Source organism: Alligator sinensis, unplaced genomic scaffold (genome assembly GCF_000455745.1).
Source record: "Alligator sinensis unplaced genomic scaffold, ASM45574v1 scaffold345_1, whole genome shotgun sequence".
In the NCBI taxonomy this organism is placed as follows: domain Eukaryota; kingdom Metazoa; phylum Chordata; order Crocodylia; family Alligatoridae; genus Alligator; species Alligator sinensis.
In genome coordinates this window covers 341,712-360,805 of record NW_005843099.1, presented here as the reverse complement: position 1 = coordinate 360,805, position 19,094 = coordinate 341,712, and the positions used below count along the sequence as shown (strand labels likewise).

Here is a 19,094-nt window from a genome sequence, read left to right as displayed (position 1 = left end):
TCTGCAATGTGATGAAACTCTTGCTTATGGTGGTCTGGTTCGTGTTCTGAAGTTTGCTCTGCTGCCATTTCTTGAGGTACACCAACTTGTCGTGCTGGGACTGATGAGTGATCCTATCCTAAGTGTCTTCTGTTCCTCCTGTAGACATTACTGCTGGGAGCTGTTGCTACATAGGAATGCGGTTAATTCCTTTTTGCCGTGACTGACGCTGGTGTCCAACTTGTACTTGTTTGCTCCCTACTTTCTCCCCATGTGGTAGAGGGAGCAGGAAACCAGCCGTGCGGTCGTAGCGCTCCTTCTGGTGCCTTTGAAGGTCCCGCAAGTTGTGGGAGGCTATCGACAATCGTCTAGGTCTCAGCACCGCCGTTGTAGCAGGGAGGGGACTGCACAAGAGTCTCCCCATCAGAAGCTGCGCTGGACCTTACTCAGGACCGGAAATGGGCATGTTGCTCAGATTGAGTAAAACCAGATATAGATCAGAGCCATCCTGCAATGTCTTCTTAAGCGTTGATTTGATGGTCTGAACTGTGCGGTCAGCCTGGCCATTGGATTGTGGGTACCCGGGGCTAGAATGGGTGGTGGTTATTCCCAAGTCAGTCTTATGCCCAAGTCAGTCGCAAACTGTTTCATCGTGTGACTTGCAAATGACACGTGATCACAGACAATTTCTCTAGGTATGAAATGCTGAGCAAACACAGACTTTGTTTTGCCTACTACCATGCCAGCTGTTTTGTCTGGCAGGTGCAAAACTTCAGAGTACTTGGAGTAATAGTCAACTAGGATCAAATGAGACTGCCCCCATTGGTCATAAATGTCTGCTGTCAGTTTTAGCCAAGGCAGGTCTAGGATCTCATGTGAGATCATGGGCTCTTTCTGATTCCTGGGTTGGAGCTCTTGACAAGGTGCACAGTTCGCAATCCATTGCTCAACGTGGGCATTCATTTTAGGGCAATACATGATTCGTCGGGCTCATGCTTTCGACCTTTGTTTGCCTTGATGTGTCGTGTGAAGTAATGTCAACATGCTGGTCCTCTCATCATCTGGAATGATTATTTTTGGCCCAATTATAAGCAAGTCATCCTGAATCCGGATTTGGTCTCTGAGAGGCCAGTAAAGCTTTAGTTCAGGTTTGACAGGTTTTTGCCTGCTTGGCCATCCATGAAGATGCTGTGCTGTAAGGGCTTGGAAGTCCTTGTCAGACTGCGTGTGGTCCTGTAATTGATGGAGTAACTGGTCGCTGAGTGGCTCCATTTCCATCAGACCATGATTCACCTTTTCTGAGTGGAAAAGATGCGGTTCAGGAGCAGGAGTGAGCATTGTGGCTTTAGAAAGTGTGTCAGCCACTAACATGTCTTTGCCTTTGGTATAGTGTATCTGGACGTCATCTTTTTTGTAGCTGCAACTGCATCCTCTGCAGCCGTGCCAGAGCCTGTCCTATGGGCTTCGCAAAAATCGCTTGCAGGGGTTTGTGGTCTGACTAAACCCATACCTGGGTGCCATACACATATTGGTGGAGCTTTGTCATGGCGAACACAATTGCCAGAAGGTCTTTTTCAATCTGTGCATAATTTCTCTCGGATTGTGTTAGAGCCCTCGAAACATATGCAACTGGTTGATTCTGCTGAAGCAGACATGCTCCTAACCCGTCTTTGGATGCATGGGCTTGGATTTCCAGCTGCTCTGCCGGGTTGAAGTACCTGAGCATAGGTGCTGTTTTGATGGTTTGCTTGAGCTTCTCCAGGGCTGCCTGATGCTTGGGTCCCCATTGCCACATAATGTCATTCCTGAGAAGCACTCTCGGTGGGGCCGTCAGGCTGGACTCACGTGGAATGTATTGCGCCAAGTACCGAACGTTTCAGAGGAGTCTCGGAAGGCCTTTCTTCAGAGCTTCTGAATCTATTCGGAAAAGATTCAGAACAGATTCAGTAATTCAGAGACTCGGAGGCTGCCTGTATGGGGAAACAGAAACTTAGAAGAGGGGTGGGGAGCAGCAGGGAGAGGGGGAGCAGGGAGGGAAAGACTGACATTTCTAGGTGGTCAGTGGCATGATTTCTTTCTGACTGCCTTGCCAATTACAGTGTCTGTGGGTAGGGACATACAAACAGCATAAAAGCCTTTGTGTGCAGGGTTGCTGTGTCTTTTGTGATCTGGTTCTGTCTGAAGAACAGCAACAGAAAGGTACTGTGCTGCTGCCTGGCTTGGTTCGTAGTCAGGAGTTGCAACTTGTGTGCTCCTTTTTGTTGTTAGAAAGGACTGGATAGGATTTAGCTTAGCTTAGCTTAGTTTAGTTTAGCTTATCTTAGAATCTCTTTACTTAATACTATCCAGTTCATTTCTTTCAATTTATATTTGCTCTCTTGTTTTATGTGCAAACTTTGAAAAAAGAAAGCTCAGTGTTTTCCTTGCCAGCGTGATCCATCACTGTGTAGGGAGGCACACAGATTGCCCACATACACTTATAATATACACACATAGAAGAAGGAAAATCAGATATTCATAGGAGATGAAGAGAGTCAGATTATACATAGTAGTTCTTAGTTATTAATATTATTATTAATATTTATATATACGCAAGTCAGATTCAGATTGAGTCTAACACAGAACTCAGGGTCTTAGAAGAAGGAGATATATCATTTTAGGTACACATTACAACACAGAAAAAGAACAAGAAGTACAGTAGCAGTCACACATTTGCATTAATAGAACATCACAGAAGAAGACACCATATATAGTTAATAATATTCAAAGAAGAGTCCAGTGCACGCACGTAAAACAGAGGGAATAAAACACACAGCAGAGTCACACTCCACATTCAGAATTCATAAAAGATAAACACATCCCAGCAGAGAAGAAGATAGCCAGCACACATTTTTTACATAGGCATTCATACTTATTAGTGAACCAAACAATCAAACCAGAGTCCAGTGCACAAGCGCAGCACAAAAAAAGAAAACACACAACGCCAAAGGACTCTCTCTCTCACACACACCCCCCTTTTGCAGCACAGGGAAGATTAATATGAAGCGTGCTGGAAAGGCAGGTGCCAGGTCTTCTGGCAGGGGAGGGAGAGGCTGTAGGGGGAGAGCTACAGCTGCATGCCCACCCCCCACCCCCAACATAGATGCATTCTCTTCCCAAGCAGCCATGATGCTTCTGTTGCCAGTGGAAGCAAGGAGGTGGGAGCAGTGTCTGCACCTGACATCCCTGCACCTGCACCACCTCCCCTCAGTCTAGAAGTAGGCACCAGGAGCAAAATCACTGTCTCCTCCACCCCAATGTCATCTCTCAACATGAGCCTCCCACTGCCAGAGGAGGAGCTGGAGCTGAAACCAGGGGTGCTGAGCACCCTGGCTGAAACAATTCTGGGGACTGAGGGGGAATCAGAGTTTGTGCTCCACACCTCTCAAAATTCCCCTACACCCAGGTCTCCTCCTCAACCTTGGAGGAGGTTGAGGTTGTGGAGGCAAGTGGCTCAGCTGAGGCAGCTCTTCCCGCTGTTGTGCCTCAGCCTGCTGAGGAGAGGGATAAGGCAGGATCCTCACCCTCAACCCAGAAGCAGGCGAGTAGCGTAGCATGGTAGCATTTTGAGCTGGCAGATGGTCCCAGGTTTGCCATCTGCCAGCACTGCCGAAGGCACATCCGCCATGGCAAGGATGTGAGACACTTTTCCACCACAGTGATACTGCTGCATCTCAGGAGACACCACCCCCTTTGCCCTTCTTCCTGCTCAGCCTGGTACCAGTGTGAGCGTGTCAAAAGGGAAGTCCCCTGCTTGCTCCAAAGCCCCTTTCCCCCCAAAGCAGAGGCAGGCCACCCTGGACCAGTGGGGGAAAGCTGCAGACAGAGCAGGGCAAGTTGCAAAGGCAAGCGAGATCACCCACACCATTGGGGAGATGCTTGCTGTGGATAGCCAGCCCTTCTACCTAGTTGAGCGGCCAGGGCTCAGGTGGCTCATAGCACTTCTGGCCCCATCTTACAAGGTGCCCGCACGCACCACCTTTAGCAGGACGGTGGTACCTTCCCTGTATTAGACATGCAGGGAGTACTTCAAAGAGGAGCTGTGCAAGGCAGGGCCGAAGGTTGCCTTGCACTTCACCTCGGACATCTGGAGCAGCTGGGGTGGCAGTCACACCTACCTCTCCCTCACAGGGCACTGGTGCGATCAGTGAGGTTGTCGGTGGGCTCTCTTCCAAGCTGAGGTGCTGGATGAGTCCTACATGGCAAGGGCGATCATGGGGGACATGAATTGCATGGTGCAGGGGTGGCTCATTGGGCAGGCCAAGCTCACTTGCGGGTTCATGGTCACTGACAATGGGGTCAATATGGTGAAGGCTGTCCATGATGCCATCTTTGTTGGCATCTGCTGTGTGGCACACAGGCTGCACCTCACAGTCAGGGATGCCTTGGAGGGGGACAGGGCTGCCAGTGATGGCGCTGCCACCACTACTGCTACAAGCCAGGTGATTTTGAAATGCAGGAAGGTGGTGGGCTACTTCCACCGCATCATCAAGGGGAGCAAGGTGCTGCGGGAGAAACAGGTAGAGCTGAGCATCCCACAACACAAAATCATCCAGGATGCGGAGACTCAGTGGAACTCCACATACCTGATGCTTGAAAGGCTGGTGGAGCAACAGAAGACTTTCCATGAGATGGCCTTGCTTGGGGAGATCAGGATCTGCAGCCCCCTGAACAGAGCTGAGTGGGGTACCATTTCCCAGATCTTGCTGGTCCTCAAGCCCTTCCTTGAGGCCACCGAGACCCTTGGCGCTGGTAATGACCTCCTCAGCCAGGTGATCCCCGTAGTGAGGGAACTTGAGAACCAAATGGAGAAGTTCCAGGGGATCGATGTTTCTGGCTGGGGCAAACTGCTGTCACTAGATGTGCAGGCACTGGTGAGGCGGCTGAAGGAGAGCATCAGGAGATGGCTGGATCCTTTGCGGTCCAGTACGATCCACATGATGGTGGGCACATGCGACCTGAGGGTGAAAGGGAGTATGTGCACTGATAGCACCAAAACCCTCGATCACTGGATGCAAGTGTTGGTTAACAATGTCAGGGAGGCCAGCAGGTTGCAGTGTCAGAATTCCACTGTCTAATCTATATTGAGTCCATGAGTTTCTGTACTGAGAAGGCTGATGAAGTGAAGTTCATAGGCCCGGCTATGAAAAGTGGTTCGCACTGTGATTTGTTCCCTCTCAGGATCAGGTCTGAGAGACTGGAGGCAGAGTGGGGTTTTTTGGTGAGGAATGTGCCTCCACAGGTAGCTGGGTACTGCTGTCTTTGATAGATTCTGGTGTGCAGTTTGTGGGGATGCTGGAGATAATTGGCAGGTTTTGTGTTTTGAGCTGTAGGAAGTTGACTTCAGTTTTGGTGATGAGGTTAGGTGCTCGTTTGAATGTACAAACCAATTTTCAGAGCTGGGCCTATGAACTGCACTTCATCAGCCTCCTAGGTAGTAGGTACAGAAACTCATGGACTCAGTATAGATTAGACAGTGAAATCCTGACACAGTGCGACCTGCCGGACATCTGACTCCCCAGGTACCCCTGCACATCCCCCTTTCCACCCCCACCTCCCACTCCAGCCTGTCCCTCATCCCCTGACGCCTCCATTTCCATTTTCATTGACTGCTTTATTGCCTGTACTGCATGCCAGGCCAGCCTCTGGCTTCTTTACTATTCCTTCCATCCAGGACCAGGAGACACACCAACTGCAGGTCCTTCCTCAGCCTGACAAAGGGTTTTTCAACCCGAAAGCTTCCTAAGATATATTTTTTAAGTATTCCTTTCTTTTTCATAATAAACATATAAACATAAAAACACAAGATAAGCCATCACACACCGTGAGTAACATCATATATCCAACACAACACAATATTTTTACTTCTTGCTGTCAATTCCTTGATAAAAAGAAAGGCTCTGGGACAGTTCTGTCTGGGTACCTTTGATGCTGCTGCTACTGGTGCTATTGGTGTTGAGCCAGCTAAGTTATTTTGACCTGCTGTTGTTTACAGTGGTGGACCAGGCCTAGGCTGTAGGAGGAGGCCTCACTGGGGCACACTGCTGTGTTGTGAAGAGGCCCCAGTGCCAGTGAGGATGCATGTGAACACAAGTACACACACACAGACACACATAGAGTTGCACAGTGAGCGCATACCTTAACAGACACGCTAGAGAAGAAGCAGCTCCTACTTGAGAGGAAAGAAGGGCTCTCTGACTGTTTGGCTACCTGAGATGCTACTGCTAGTGCTCAGTCAGTCACTAAGTTATTTTACCTGTTGTCATGTAAAGTGGTGGACTGGACTGAGGCTGTAGGGGAGGAGGAGCCCTCACGGGGCACACTGCCTTGTTGTGTAGAGGCCCCAGCACCAGGGAGGGTGCACCTTAACACACACACAGTGTCACGCACCCACATCACGAGATTTGCCTGTTAGTGGCCAGAGGTTCAGGGCCCCAGAAGCCAGACTCCCCCTACACCTATCTCTTTGACAGCTGGCGGGCTTCGTGACCTAGCAGGCCTGCAGTACTGTTTTTCACCCCCCTATGCCCTAAGACTGACACAGCTGGCAGGCTTCATGTCCTCAGCAGGGCCTGGCAGGCATGCAGTAGTTCTTTTCACCCCTCTGTGCCCTAAGAGAGACACAGTCACACAAGCACCCACGTCACGAGTTTTGCCTGTTAGCAGCCAGAGGTACAGGGCCCCAGAAGCCAGATTCCCCCTGCACCTATCTCCTTGACAGCTGGCAGGCTTCGTGGCCGCAGCAGGGCCTAGCATCCGGGCCTGCAGTAGTTTTTTTTCACCCCCTGCGCCCTAAGAGAGAGACAGTCGCACAAGCACCCATGTCACGAGTTTTGCCTATTAGCCACCAGAGGTACAGGGCCCCAGAAGCCAGATTCCCCCTGCACCTATCTCCTTGACAGCTGGCAGGCTTCATGGCTGCAACAGGGCAGTTTTCACCCCTCTCTGCCCCAAAACAAACACAGTCCCACAAGCACCCATGCCACGAGTTTTGCCTGTCACCAGCTAGGGGTGCAGGGCCCCAGAACCCAGACTCCCCCTGTACCTATCTCCTAGACAGCTGGCAGGCTTTGTGGCTGGAGGAGGGGCCAGCCAGCCCGCAGGGCCTAGCAGGCCTTAACACACACACAGTGTCACCCATGTCACGAGTTTGCTTGTCAGCAGCCTGAGGTGCAGTTTACCAGAAACCCCTGCACCTATCTCCTTGAAACTTGGCAGGCTTTGTGGCCTCAGCAAGAGCTACTACCCCTGCAGTTTTCACCCCACTGTGGTGTAACACACACACGTGACATGAGTTTTGCTTTCATGACTTTGAGGTGCAGTTTCCCAGAAACCCCTAAACCTATCACCTTGAAGCCTAGCAGGCTTAATGCTCTCAGCAGAGGCTAACACTCCTGCAAGTTTCATCCAAATCAGACAAAAAACAACAAAGTTATAGATATTTCATTGATTCTCCATTATACTCTATGGCCCAATCTCCGAATCTCAGCTGTATCGAAGCAGAAAACTGATTTGGAGCTCCGAATTGAATTGCCAGCATCCAAATCGGCTGAATCCAGATCCGAATCGAATAGTTCCCTGTTCGCACAGGCCTAGTACCCAGTGAATCCATACCTGATGCTACCTGGGGAATCGGCAGTGTTCTCATATCCATGATGTTTAATGTGAAAAGTAGAAGCTCCCAGTGCTTGATCTGAACAAATAAGGGCCAGATCCACAAGGTCATTTAGTCACCTAAACTCCCAATACATTTATTGAAATGTCCCTAACACCCTAAAGTGACAGCTGTAGTAGACACTTATTTGCCTGACTGAGCGTCCTCCCCCCTCCTAGTGTTATACATCTCTAGACACTGTTCTGGATTTTTTCTCTATCTGTATATTGCCCAGGGCTCTATCTAGATTATTTTTAAATGTTTCAAAACCAGGCTTTGAGCAATTCCCTCATGGGAGTCTGCTCACTAGCACTGCCTGCTCTAACTTTTGTGTGTTTACTTTCATTGTACTTATGAAGGGATCCATGCCAATTACACCAGCCAAGGTACTGGTTTGATGCGTCTCAGCAGCAGAGGCTGCATTAATCTGAGGGCTAGAATCAATGAGAATTACAGGGTCTGTCAGCATCCAACAGCTTTGATGTATAATTCCTTTTGTATTCATTACAGTCAAGTCCTATGTTTTCTCTACCACGAGGGGCAGGAAGAGAATCTTTAAATGGATAACGTTCAGTCTGGTGATTTACCTCACTTGACTTCCTTATGATCAAGAATGTTCAGGTTTAGAAACAGTTATCATTATTGTCTCCTCGTGTATCTTACCATTACAGTCATCTGTACTGGCAAATGACATCATGGAAGGCTGTTTTGACTGTTCATCTGTTTTGGGGACCAGGATATCCATAACATTTCCTGTGCTTCTCTGTGTAAACAAGATGGCATAACCCACTTTAAAAAAGTCTGTTGTCTAGCCCATCAAAACACTGCTAATAATTCCAACAGAATCCTTTGAGGTTATGACTCCAGCACTATAAGTAGGCCTTATGGAGTGCTGTTGATAAGTAACTAATAAAAAAGATTATTTTCAGTGAACTGATAAGTATCGGAGACACACATCCTCTATTCATCCGCAGACCAGAGAGCCAGATACAGGTTGAGGCCTCCTCGCAGGGTGGTATCAATGGCCTGCCCCCAAGGGGCCAGCTGTAAAGGCAAGAACCAGTATTTTGAAGAGTTCTGTTTGCTGATTGGAAGAGGTAGGCCTATAAAAGCATGCTCTTGTTTCCAAAGTGCTGGGGTGAATTTGCATAGTGATCTGGTCTTCAATGTATTGGGACTGGCTTCATTAATTTATTCTTCTGCCTAGCACACAGTTTCTCAAACAGTCTCTACCTGCTGGGAACATGCCTACTAAGCAGGGCCACACAAGGAGCTCACTGTAGGGTGACCACTCATCCCTAACTGGCAGGTCAGCCCCCGAATGGAAACCTCAAGTCCTGTCCTGGGCCGCTTGACTCCATTTGTTCTGGATCTGCAGTATCCTGCAGGGACTGGAGTTTCCCCTTGCACGCTGGCTTTGCTCCAGCCTGCAAGGGGCTGCCGGGAATTGGGCACAGGGGGTGCCACGGGCATGCGCCTGCCCACACACATGCAGGTGGCTGGGATTACAGCCAGGCAGCCTGGAGAGTAGCTGGGGGAGGTGGCTTGGGGGCAAATTGAGCCCCCCCCCAGTGAGGGAGGGAGGGAGTGGGTCAGGGACTGGGAGTGCTGCCCAGCCAGGGTGGTGCATGGGGTGGGGGCTGGGAGTGGGACAAAGCCCCTGGGGGCTCTTCCAAGGGTGGGGGGCAGCTCCCCACACTCAAGGTGGGGGCCATAAGGAGACACGCGCCCCCCAGATTTGTATGCGATGCCGGGGCAGGCGTGTAGCCCCGCCGCTGCCGGGTGGGCAGGACAGGGCAGGGGCACGTGGTCATCACGCGGTTGCCACAGGAAAGGCAGCAAGGCGCGCAGCAACCCTGCCCAGGCAATGCTGGCCGCCCCCTCCCAGCGCCGCCTATTGGTTCAGCCCCGCGCTGGGGAACAGAGCCACGGGACCAGCACACGCCGCAGCGGGGGTGCTGCACTGTGACACCCCCCCCCCACAGTGGTACTGCCCCGCCCTCCAGTAGCGGTTGGCCGGTGGCGTTGCCCGGCCCCCCCCGCCGGGTGGTAGGAGCCGCGCTCGCGGATTGGCCGCGCGGCCCCGCAGTCGGTGCTGCGGCTCCTCAGTGTGTGCGGGGCGCTCGGGGCCGCGTCCCGGTTCGGCGGAGTGGCAGGATGTCTGCGGGTAGGTGGCCGCGGCCTGGGCTGTGGGGGGCGTATGGCTTAGGTGGGAATGGGCTGCGCGCCGCCATGTTGGGGGGGGGCGTTCCCAGGCCCCCGGGATGGTGGGGTGGCCCCCTGAGGGAGAGGTGCGAGGGGGCGGGGTCGCCGGTCAGCCCCGCCCCGCCCCTCGCTGCGCCCTGGGTGCTGCCTGGGAGCAGTCAGCAGGGCTAGGCCTTACTTCTGCGTGACACACAGGAGGGGGGGACAGCATGTCTCCCGGAAAGTGTCCTCCGCGGGTGGGGATTTCCAACATGGATTCAACATCTTCACTTCTTTTAAAAGTTGAAACTCCCACTGCAAGAGGCTTGACAACAGAATTGTAGGAGTGCCCCCTTCCTGCCCACAGGAGGTCAGCAGGCAGCCCTGGGCAGTAGATGGACCCATTTTTTTTTGAGTTTGGGTTGCTCAAACTTGTGATTCCTTTTATCAAAAGGAACCAGAGAAATAGGAGCATCTGAAATGCAAGTGCTCCAAAAGTCCTCTCATTTTGAAGTGTGCGTTGCATGTTGTTAAGAAAAGCATGCTTTAAAAATGGCCCTTCAGATTTGGGAGATGGGACAGGTCTTTCGTGCTGGTTGCTGAGTTTAGGCAGCAGGTTGGTCCCAGCCAGGGCCCCTGTGAATTTTTCAGAAGTTCAGAAAAAGTGATACACCAACAATCCCAGAATACCTAATCTTTCCAAGAATACTCCAAGGCTCACCCCTCTGTTAAGCTTCTAGAATAAATCACAGTGGAAGTTTGTAAAGGACCTCTGAGCATTATTATCATACTGCACACACCAAGTATTTTTTCTAGTTTATTGGGTTGTTTTACAGTCTCCTTGTCTGGTTACACCTGAACTTTGACAAAAAGCGTCTTGCTTTGGCAGAAGGTTGCAAGTAAGTTGGGGAGATCAAAATGAATCCTCTAATTTAGAGCTGATTACGTTCTTATCTGATGAGCTCCCTTTGTTGAGCCCCAGCTCAAGTCTGGGATCGTGCCCGGTATGCAAAAGCCAATAAAGATACCAGGGGTGAAATTATAAAGAAGATTTATTGCTAGCAATACAAGGTGCAAGCAGAATAATTTCACGTAACAAGCACGCAGATTCTTAATTCTAAGCATCTTTTATACAGAAGTATTGGACCTTCATAAGCATTCTTGTTTGCTAATTGGTTATAAAGGAGTGACGCAAGGAGTTCTTTACTGAGCATGTCTCTATACCTGTGTTTTAGCTATGTATCTCATTTACATACATGTATGTTTCATTAGCATACTTTCTCCCCACCTAGGGGTGTGATTTTTAATATTTAAATTAGCTCTTTGCCCTAGTCCTCTGATTCTGCTTTTGTTTTCAAGCCTCCTTTATCTAAGACTGTCTCCTCCTTATCATTGCAGATGGGCATTAGTTACATAACAGAGACTTTTGCTTGGGCTTTGTATAGTGGTTTCTAGGTCAAACCTGACACCTTTGCTGCAACTCCATAATGTTTTTTAGTTCAATGTTTTAATTCATTTTGATATCTTTAAATATGTTAGACCCATGATTCTTGAGCCAGATGTTGTTGGGACCCTGGGGTGCCTTGAGATCTTTCCAAGGGTGCTGCAGGGTGCCACAAAATGTTAGCACTGTTACATGTAAAAATGTGATTCACAGGATAAACTCAGAAATTTCAACTAGGAATCTATAATATTGGAAACATTCTGACCTTTTGTGGTCTTTCTCAGTTCTTTGCAATAGAAGGTTATTACTATTATTATTATTATTATTCCTTTTCCTGTTATTCTTCTGCAGTCAAAGGAACTGGATTGATAAAATGGTAAATGAGGATTTTACTAGGTCGTCTGTGTGTAGGAGGCATGGTGGACAGCATGAAGGTGGGGAAAGAGAGACACAGTGAAAAGAATAAAAATAGCATGGCATGGGATAGAGATGCAAGCCAGGCAGAATCATCTAATATCCTCAAGGTGAGGACCCTGCAAGGCACAGCTTTTTGGAGGGGAATATGGAAATGCCAGGAATAGAGAAATAACATCAACTGTATTGGTGGAATTTGAAGTGTGGGTTTGAGAAGCTGGGAAAGGAGTTGCAGTACTTCAGCTGTGATAGAATCATGGCACGAAACTCAGTTTGATTAGTGTGGACACACATGAAGAGACAGATTATTCGCTGGTTTTTAGAGTGAAAAGTAACAATGTTTGTCAGGGTCCTGGATGAGAAAAAGAAAAAAATCAGAGAGAATCTCAAAGTTGTCAGGTTGAGTGGCAATAATAGTGGCATTGATGGAAGAGGAAAGAAAAGTTCAGGGTTTATATGCAAAATTTGAGATGATCTTTCCCAGACCATGTGCCAGAAAGAGGCATGAACCTGGATAGAGGGGAGAGATTGACTGTGTCATTAGCATTAAGTTAACAGAGATGTGCTCCTGTTTTGCATCTCTTGAGTTTGTCTTCAGATTTGGATTAGATCACAGATGACTTCAAGAAGTATTTAAAAAAATTGTTATACAAATTGAGAGAAGTTTTTTGGGTTTTTTGAAGCCTTTTTTTTAAAAGCCTTTTAAGCTCACCAAAAGGGAATGTGTTTTTGAAAGTCCAAATATATTATGTCAGCTGGCTCCCCCTTGTCCACATGCTTGTTAACACCCTCAAAGAACTCCAGCGGATTGGTGATACGGGCTTGCTCTTTACAAAAACCATGTTGACTCTTTCCCAACAGATCATATTTGTCTATGCAGATGCTGATTTTATTTTTCACTATAGATTCTACTGCCTTGCTAGGGATAGATGTGAGAGTCACTGGTCTCTAGTTCTCAGGATTGCCTCTGGAGCCCTTTCTGAAGATGGGTGTTATGTTGGCAACCCTCCAGTCCTCTGGCACTGACTGTTTTTCACAGTAGGTTATGTATTACTGCCAGCAATTCAACAGTCTTTCAGAACTCTGGCGAATGCCATCTGGCCCTACTGACTTATTAGTATTTAGTTTGTTGATTTGTTCTAAAACTCCCTGTTTTGTCACATCGATGTGATCCAGCTCTTCAGAACTACCTACTAAAAAGGATTGATTTGGCATGGGAATTTTCCCCCTACCTTCTGTGGTAAATACCAATGCAAGAAATGCATTTAGCTTCTCTGCTTTGGCCTGATCACTTCTGAATGCGCATTTTACACCTTAGTCATCCAGTGGTCACACTATATCTCTTACTGGCCTCCTGCTTTTGATGTATCTAAAAGGGCATGTCTTCCTTTTTTTTTTTTTTTTTTTTTGAAGAAATGCCCTTTTGCCTTCAGCAGCCTCCTTAACTCTGCCGTTGAACCAGGCAGAAGTTTTTTGGTCCACTTGGTACTTGTTTTCATCTGTGGTATACACTTTTCCTGAACCTCTAATATGTTATTTTTAAACAGCTTTCAAGCTGCCTGCAGGCTTTTTACTAGAGGTGCACCGATACATCAGTCCAATATCAGATCGGTACCAGTATAAAGAAAATTGGCTGTATCAGAAATTGGCTGGATGCGGTCGATAATTTGGCCAATAAATGTTGTGCATGGTGCTGCCGCAGTGCAGCATGCAGGCAGCAGGAACACAGCCCAGCAGTGCTAGTAAGTCCATTGTGGTGGAAGGGGAGGGGGGAGGGAAGGGAAGGGGCATGTGGGGCAGATCAGCCCCCCCTCATGGCAAGGGCCAGGGCACAGGCAGGCACTGCCCAGCCATGGCAGGGGGGAGGAGGGGGCCACAGGACAGAGCCATGGCTCGTCAGGGGAGAGGAGGGGTGTGGAGGTGACTCCCACCACTGCTTATACCCCGGGAGGGCATGGGGGGGTGTACCCCCAGATCTGTGTGGGGTGGATAGGTGGGCTGGAGCCAGGGTTGCGCTGGGCTCTTCTCATCAAGGCAAGGGCTATGGAGGGGGCTGCAGCCACCCCAGATTTTGCCATAGCTCCCTCCCAGTGCCACCACTGTTGGCCTCCTGGCGCAGTCCCAGCTCTTCCATGGCATGTGGGTAGAGGCAGGGGTTGAGCCCCAGCACCGCTGTGCCAGGTGGCCGGCAGTGGCAGTGCTGGGAGGGAGCTATGGTGAAATTTGGGGTGGCTGTAGCCCCCACCCTGAGCCCAGCCCCTGGCAAGCAGCCCTGGCTGCAGCCTGCCCACTGTTTCCCCGCCCTGCCCTGTGCAGATCCAGGGGCCCACACCCCGCCCTGGTGCCCTTCTGGGGTGTAAGCAGATGCAGGAGCCTCCCCCCTGCCCCCCTGGCCCTGTCTGGGCAGTGCCTGCCACTGCCCCCTCCCTCACCACGGGGGGGATCTGCCCATCCCCCCCCCACCCCTTCCTTCCCCTTCCACCACAATGGACTTACCAGCTAGAGGCAGCTCTCTATGCTGTATCGGAAATCGGATCGTATTGGCCGATATGCCTCCTTACAAATTGGATATTGGTATTGGCCCCCAAAATCTTTATCAGTGCAACCCTACTTTTTATGTTTTTGACTGCTCCTATAAACTTCTCTTTTAGCCAACTTCCTATTATTTGTGTAACTGTCCTTCCTGAAGTTGTTTATTGGAGTGGTGGACTTGTTTGGCTTATTGCAGGGGTGGGCGAAATATGGCCCATAAGCCAGATATGGCCTACCAACTAATTGGATCTGGCCCACTTGTGGGCGCCCATCCATTGATTGCATCTGGCCCATGGCTACCCCCGTGGTGCTCTGTGTGGGGCCAGGCCCCACCCAGGGCAGCCTGCACTGCACTCCCGCTGGCCTCCCGCCCTGGCTAGCACATCCAGCTTCTCAGCTGGTCTGCAGCCACAGCTACTTGGGTATTACTGAGCTCCCCCCACTTCTAACTGCTCCTCCTCCAAAAATTGCCCTTGGAAAAATTGGCCAACTGTGGCCTCGGCTACACCACAGTCCAATGGCTGGGAAATTGGCTCTGAGGTCAGACCAAGAGAGTAGTGGTTGATGGCAGAGAGTCATTATGGCGCTCCTTGACCAGTGGCATCCCCCAAGGCTCTGTCCTTGGACTGGTTCTCTTTAACATCTTTATCAACGATGTGGACATTGGTGTCAGAAGTGCACTGGCTAAGTTTGCTGATGACACTAAACTTTGGGGCATTTTGGGGGCCACACCTGAGGACAGACTAGTGATCCAGGCTGGACACAAACCTGATGACGTTCAATACCTATAAATGTAAGGTACTCTACCTTGGGGGGGAGAGGGGGGAGGAGGAGGAGAATCCACAGCATACTTATAGGCTTGGCAGTGCTACGCTTGCTAACACCACTGCTGAAAGAGACTTGGGGGTCATGACTGACCACAAGATGAACGTGAGCCACCAATGCAATGTCACAGCTGGTAAAGCAAACAAAAACCTGGCTTGCATCTCTAGATGCTTCTCAAGTAAATTTCAGGATGTCATCCTCCTGCTGTACTTGGTTTTGAGGCCTAAGCTGGAGTACTGCATCCAATTCTGGGCTCCACAATTCAAGAAGGATGTTGAGAAGCTTGAGAGAGTCCATAGGAGAGCCATGTGCATGATCAGAGGACAAGAGAATAGGCCTTATGAAGAGAGGCTGAGAGCCTTGGGACTCTTCAGCCTGGAAAAGCACAGGCTCAGGGGCAACCTGGTGGCTGCTCATAAGCACATAAGGGATATACATCAGGATCTGGGAGAACGTCTGTTCACCAGAGTGCTTCAAATAAAAACAAGGACCAACGATCATAAACTCCTACAACACCATTTTAGGCTGGACATAATAAGAAAAAAATTCTTTACGATCTGAGTCCCCAAGACCTGGAATAGACTCCCTCCAGAAGTGGTGCAGGCACCTACTCTGGAATCATTCAAGAAACACTTGGATGCTTATCTTGCTGGGATCTTTTGACCCTAGCTGACTTCCTGCCCCTGGGGCAAGGGGCTGGACTTGATGATCTTCGAGGTCCCTTCCAGCCCTAACGTCTATGAAATCTATGAACCGCTTCAGGCAGCAGGTAATGCAGGGAAGCTGTGGGGAGGTGTGCCGCGCAGCAGATGCCCAGCCAGCTGTGTGCATGGGAGGGTGCAGCTGGATGGCTCCTGCCCCAGCACATGGGGCTCAGGCTCCAGTTCCTGGCAGCCTTCCACACACTCGGCTGTCTGGCACAATGGGTAGCTACTTGCAGGTGGCTGAGTGGGTGGAAGGTGGCCTGGAGGTAGAGCTGGAGCCCTGCATGCTAGAGCATGAGCCACCTGGATCACTCCCTGGCATGCATCCACATGGTTTCCCTGTGCTACCTGCTGCCCAAAGCAGGGACAGGAGGAGGGATCTGCTGGAGGCAGGTGGAGCTGAGCAGTACCTGGGCAGCTGCGACATGACCGGGGCTGGGGCAGTGCTGTCTTGCAGACAGAGCTCAGCCCCGTGTGCCGCGCTGCAGGGGCTAGATGTGGGGGAGGGGAGGGACAGTTTGCACCTGCACTTGAACTGTGCAGACAAACTCTGCTGTATGTGCCCCCTGCCCCCTCCACCCTCCACTCCTGGCCAGCTCCCTGGACCTAGGGTGCAGGCAACCCCATGCCTACCCCACCTTTCACACACACCCCATGTCCACCCTCCACAATATGCAAGGATACGATTTTATTTCGAGCTATTATGCGATTGCCTCTATATACTCTACGCTACTCAAAAAAAATAAATCGGGAGAAAAATATTTTTAAATAGAATTTAAATGCGTTACAGATGTTTGGGTTTTTTTGTTTTTTGGGGGTTTTTTAAGTATATGATTTATTTTTTTTTTATCTATAGTGTTGGTTTTTTTAAAATGATATCTTCTGAAAGATTTTGTATGCAGCCCTTGATGGCTCACCAAAACTGATTAAGTGGCACTCCAGCCGAAATAATTGCCCCCCACTGGCTTACTCCCTCCTGCCAGAAAGTTGAATGTGATTGTTATGGTTGCTATGGCAGAGTGCAACCAACAGATAGCTCTTCAACCAGGTTCTGTGTGTTACTCAGGTTTAGATCTTGAGTTGCTTCTCTTCTTGTGGGTTGCAAGATAGAAAGCAGTCCTTTATCACAGCCAGAAATCTTGCTTCCACATTTTGCCGTGATGATGTGTTTACCCAGTCTGTGGAAAGGTAGCTGAAATCTCTCGTTTTTATTGCTTGTCCCACTCTAGCAGCTTCTCTGATCTCCCTGGGCATTTCATAATCACCTTTACCTTTCTGGTCAGGTGTTTGGTAGTACAATTCTACAGGTTCTTGCTGTCCCAAAAAAGTTCCTCAGTTCCTGATTAACGTAAACGCCTCCTCACTCTGCCATCGTCTCATCCATGCACTGACTCAGGAGCTCTGCCCATCTCTCTAGCACTCCGCATGGAGTGGAAAGCATTCTGGAGAATGCTATAGTGGAGGTCTTGGACTTCAACCTCCTGCCTTGGCACCTAAATTTAGCTTCCAGAACCTCTCCCCTCTGCTTTCCTATGTCGTTGATACCGACCTGGGCCATGACCACTAGTTCCTCCCCAGTACCTACTAGTAGCCTATCTATACAACTTATGAAGTCTTCTACCTTTGAACCTGGCAGGCAAGTCACCATGTGGTCATCCCAGAAGTCACAAACCAAGCTGTCTATATGTTCCTAATGATCAAATCCCACACTATGATCACCTGCTTCCTTCTGTCCTGTGGGGTCCCCTCCCTTGGAGGAGTATCCTTGGTGCAAGAGGAAACTGACATCAGCTGGAAGGTGGGTCCCATCTAAGGAATAGCTTCCCTCCTTCCCAGCTTGATGCTCTCCATTCCTGAGGCTGTCGTCCTCAGCAACACAGGAGTTGCTACAGTGAAGGTGGGACTGCTCTACATTGTACCTGAAAGCCTATTCTATGCATCTCACTGCTGTAGTTCCACCGCCCTAGACTCAAGAGAACATACGTTTTCTCTGAGTGAGGAGTTCCTTGCATTAAGCATGCACACAGGAAATCTGTGAAGTTCCTTTTCCAGGCAGTGTTCTCTCATATTATTATCATACATTATTTTAAAGTGAGAGTAACGGATTGGGTTTTGCCTGATTAGCTCTTTTTAAGAGGCTTATGTTGTACTCTTCACTGAAAGCATTTTATATTCTCTAGCCTTTGGAACATCCCCACTCAAAATCATCCTATCAATGGAATGTAAAGTGTCAGTTCAGCGAGACTCAATCTTTTTGTTCCCAGGGGCCAAATGAGGGATGTGGAGCCATTCCATGGGCCAGATCAAATCCCATGTGCCAGGATCATGCCCTGGGGCCCTGCCCTGTGCAATTTCCACTCAATCCTGCATGCAGAGGTCAGCTTCCAGGGCCCCATACTGTCTCCATCCAGCCCTGCACCCCAGGATTGTGCTCTAGGGGCTCATGCCACCTCTGCGCAATCTCACACACTAGGATTAGGCCCCAAACTGCATGGGATGCCCAACTTGACTTACAGGGCCACATCTCATGGGGCTCCCCACAAGCCCATGGGGAGCTCCATGTGCCAGATAACAAGACTCTGGGGACTGGATCTAGCCTGTGGGCAGGGGGTTGAGGGACCCCTGTTCTAGTTAATTTCAGAAAAGTATATGAAATAGTTGAAAGTGGTGCCAGGGCATCTGAGTCCACAATATTTTGTTGTTCTTACAGAAAAGTGAGTTTGTATTTGCATAAAATTTCTCTTTCCTGTTTTCTGTTGCAAATGAAGGGGGAAGTGCTATACAAAGAAGATATCTAAACTCATGCAGAGTGATGTCAAATGCAAAAGTAAACAGTATGCAAATAAACATTTTTTTATTTTAATTAAAAGTTTAGGAGCTACTTTTAACAATAGTTAATACAAGATTCAAAAGGAATTTTTTTTCTTAATTATTGTTTTTTAAAAACTTCAGGTCTGAAGAATTATGGAGAAATCCAGTTTTAACCTTTGTATGGAGAACCCATCTGAAAATCATTGAAAAGTTACTGACTTGAAACATTTGTATTAATAACTAACTGTTATTAACTGCCTACAGCTCTTAGACCCTGAAGAAGAGAGTATTTTTCCTGTTGACTCTCATCTAGGCACTCTATGGCTCAGGTTTCATTTGAGTAAATTGTAAGTGCTTAGTTCTACTTATTGGAAATATTTTTTTTCTCTTGTCTATTCTTTTAACAGACTCTGGAAGTTACAGTCAATCTGGGGGCCAGCAGCAAAGGTATGTATGCGGTTGCTCTTTTCCTCTCTCTCCCTCTCTATTTTGTGCCACATTTATTAGT

General features: G+C 49.1%; 1 protein-coding gene across 3 annotated transcripts in view; it reads left to right on the top strand.

Moving 5' to 3' along the window:
- The first annotated feature begins 9,537 nt into the window (after positions 1 to 9,537).
- Positions 9,538 to 19,094, top strand: part of LOC102376251 (TATA-binding protein-associated factor 2N) — a 35,130-nt gene continuing 25,573 nt past the window's right edge. Inside the window, exons 1-2 of one of the 3 annotated variants that reach the window (XM_006037343.3) lie at positions 9,538 to 9,839; positions 18,994 to 19,033. In XM_006037343.3, the coding sequence (XP_006037405.1) occupies positions 9,830 to 9,839; positions 18,994 to 19,033 (50 nt within the window). In that variant the 5' untranslated portion in view covers positions 9,538 to 9,829. The remainder of the gene's footprint in view (positions 9,840 to 18,993; positions 19,034 to 19,094) is intronic. The other 2 variants (XM_006037345.3, XM_006037344.3) reach the window with 2 other exon arrangements.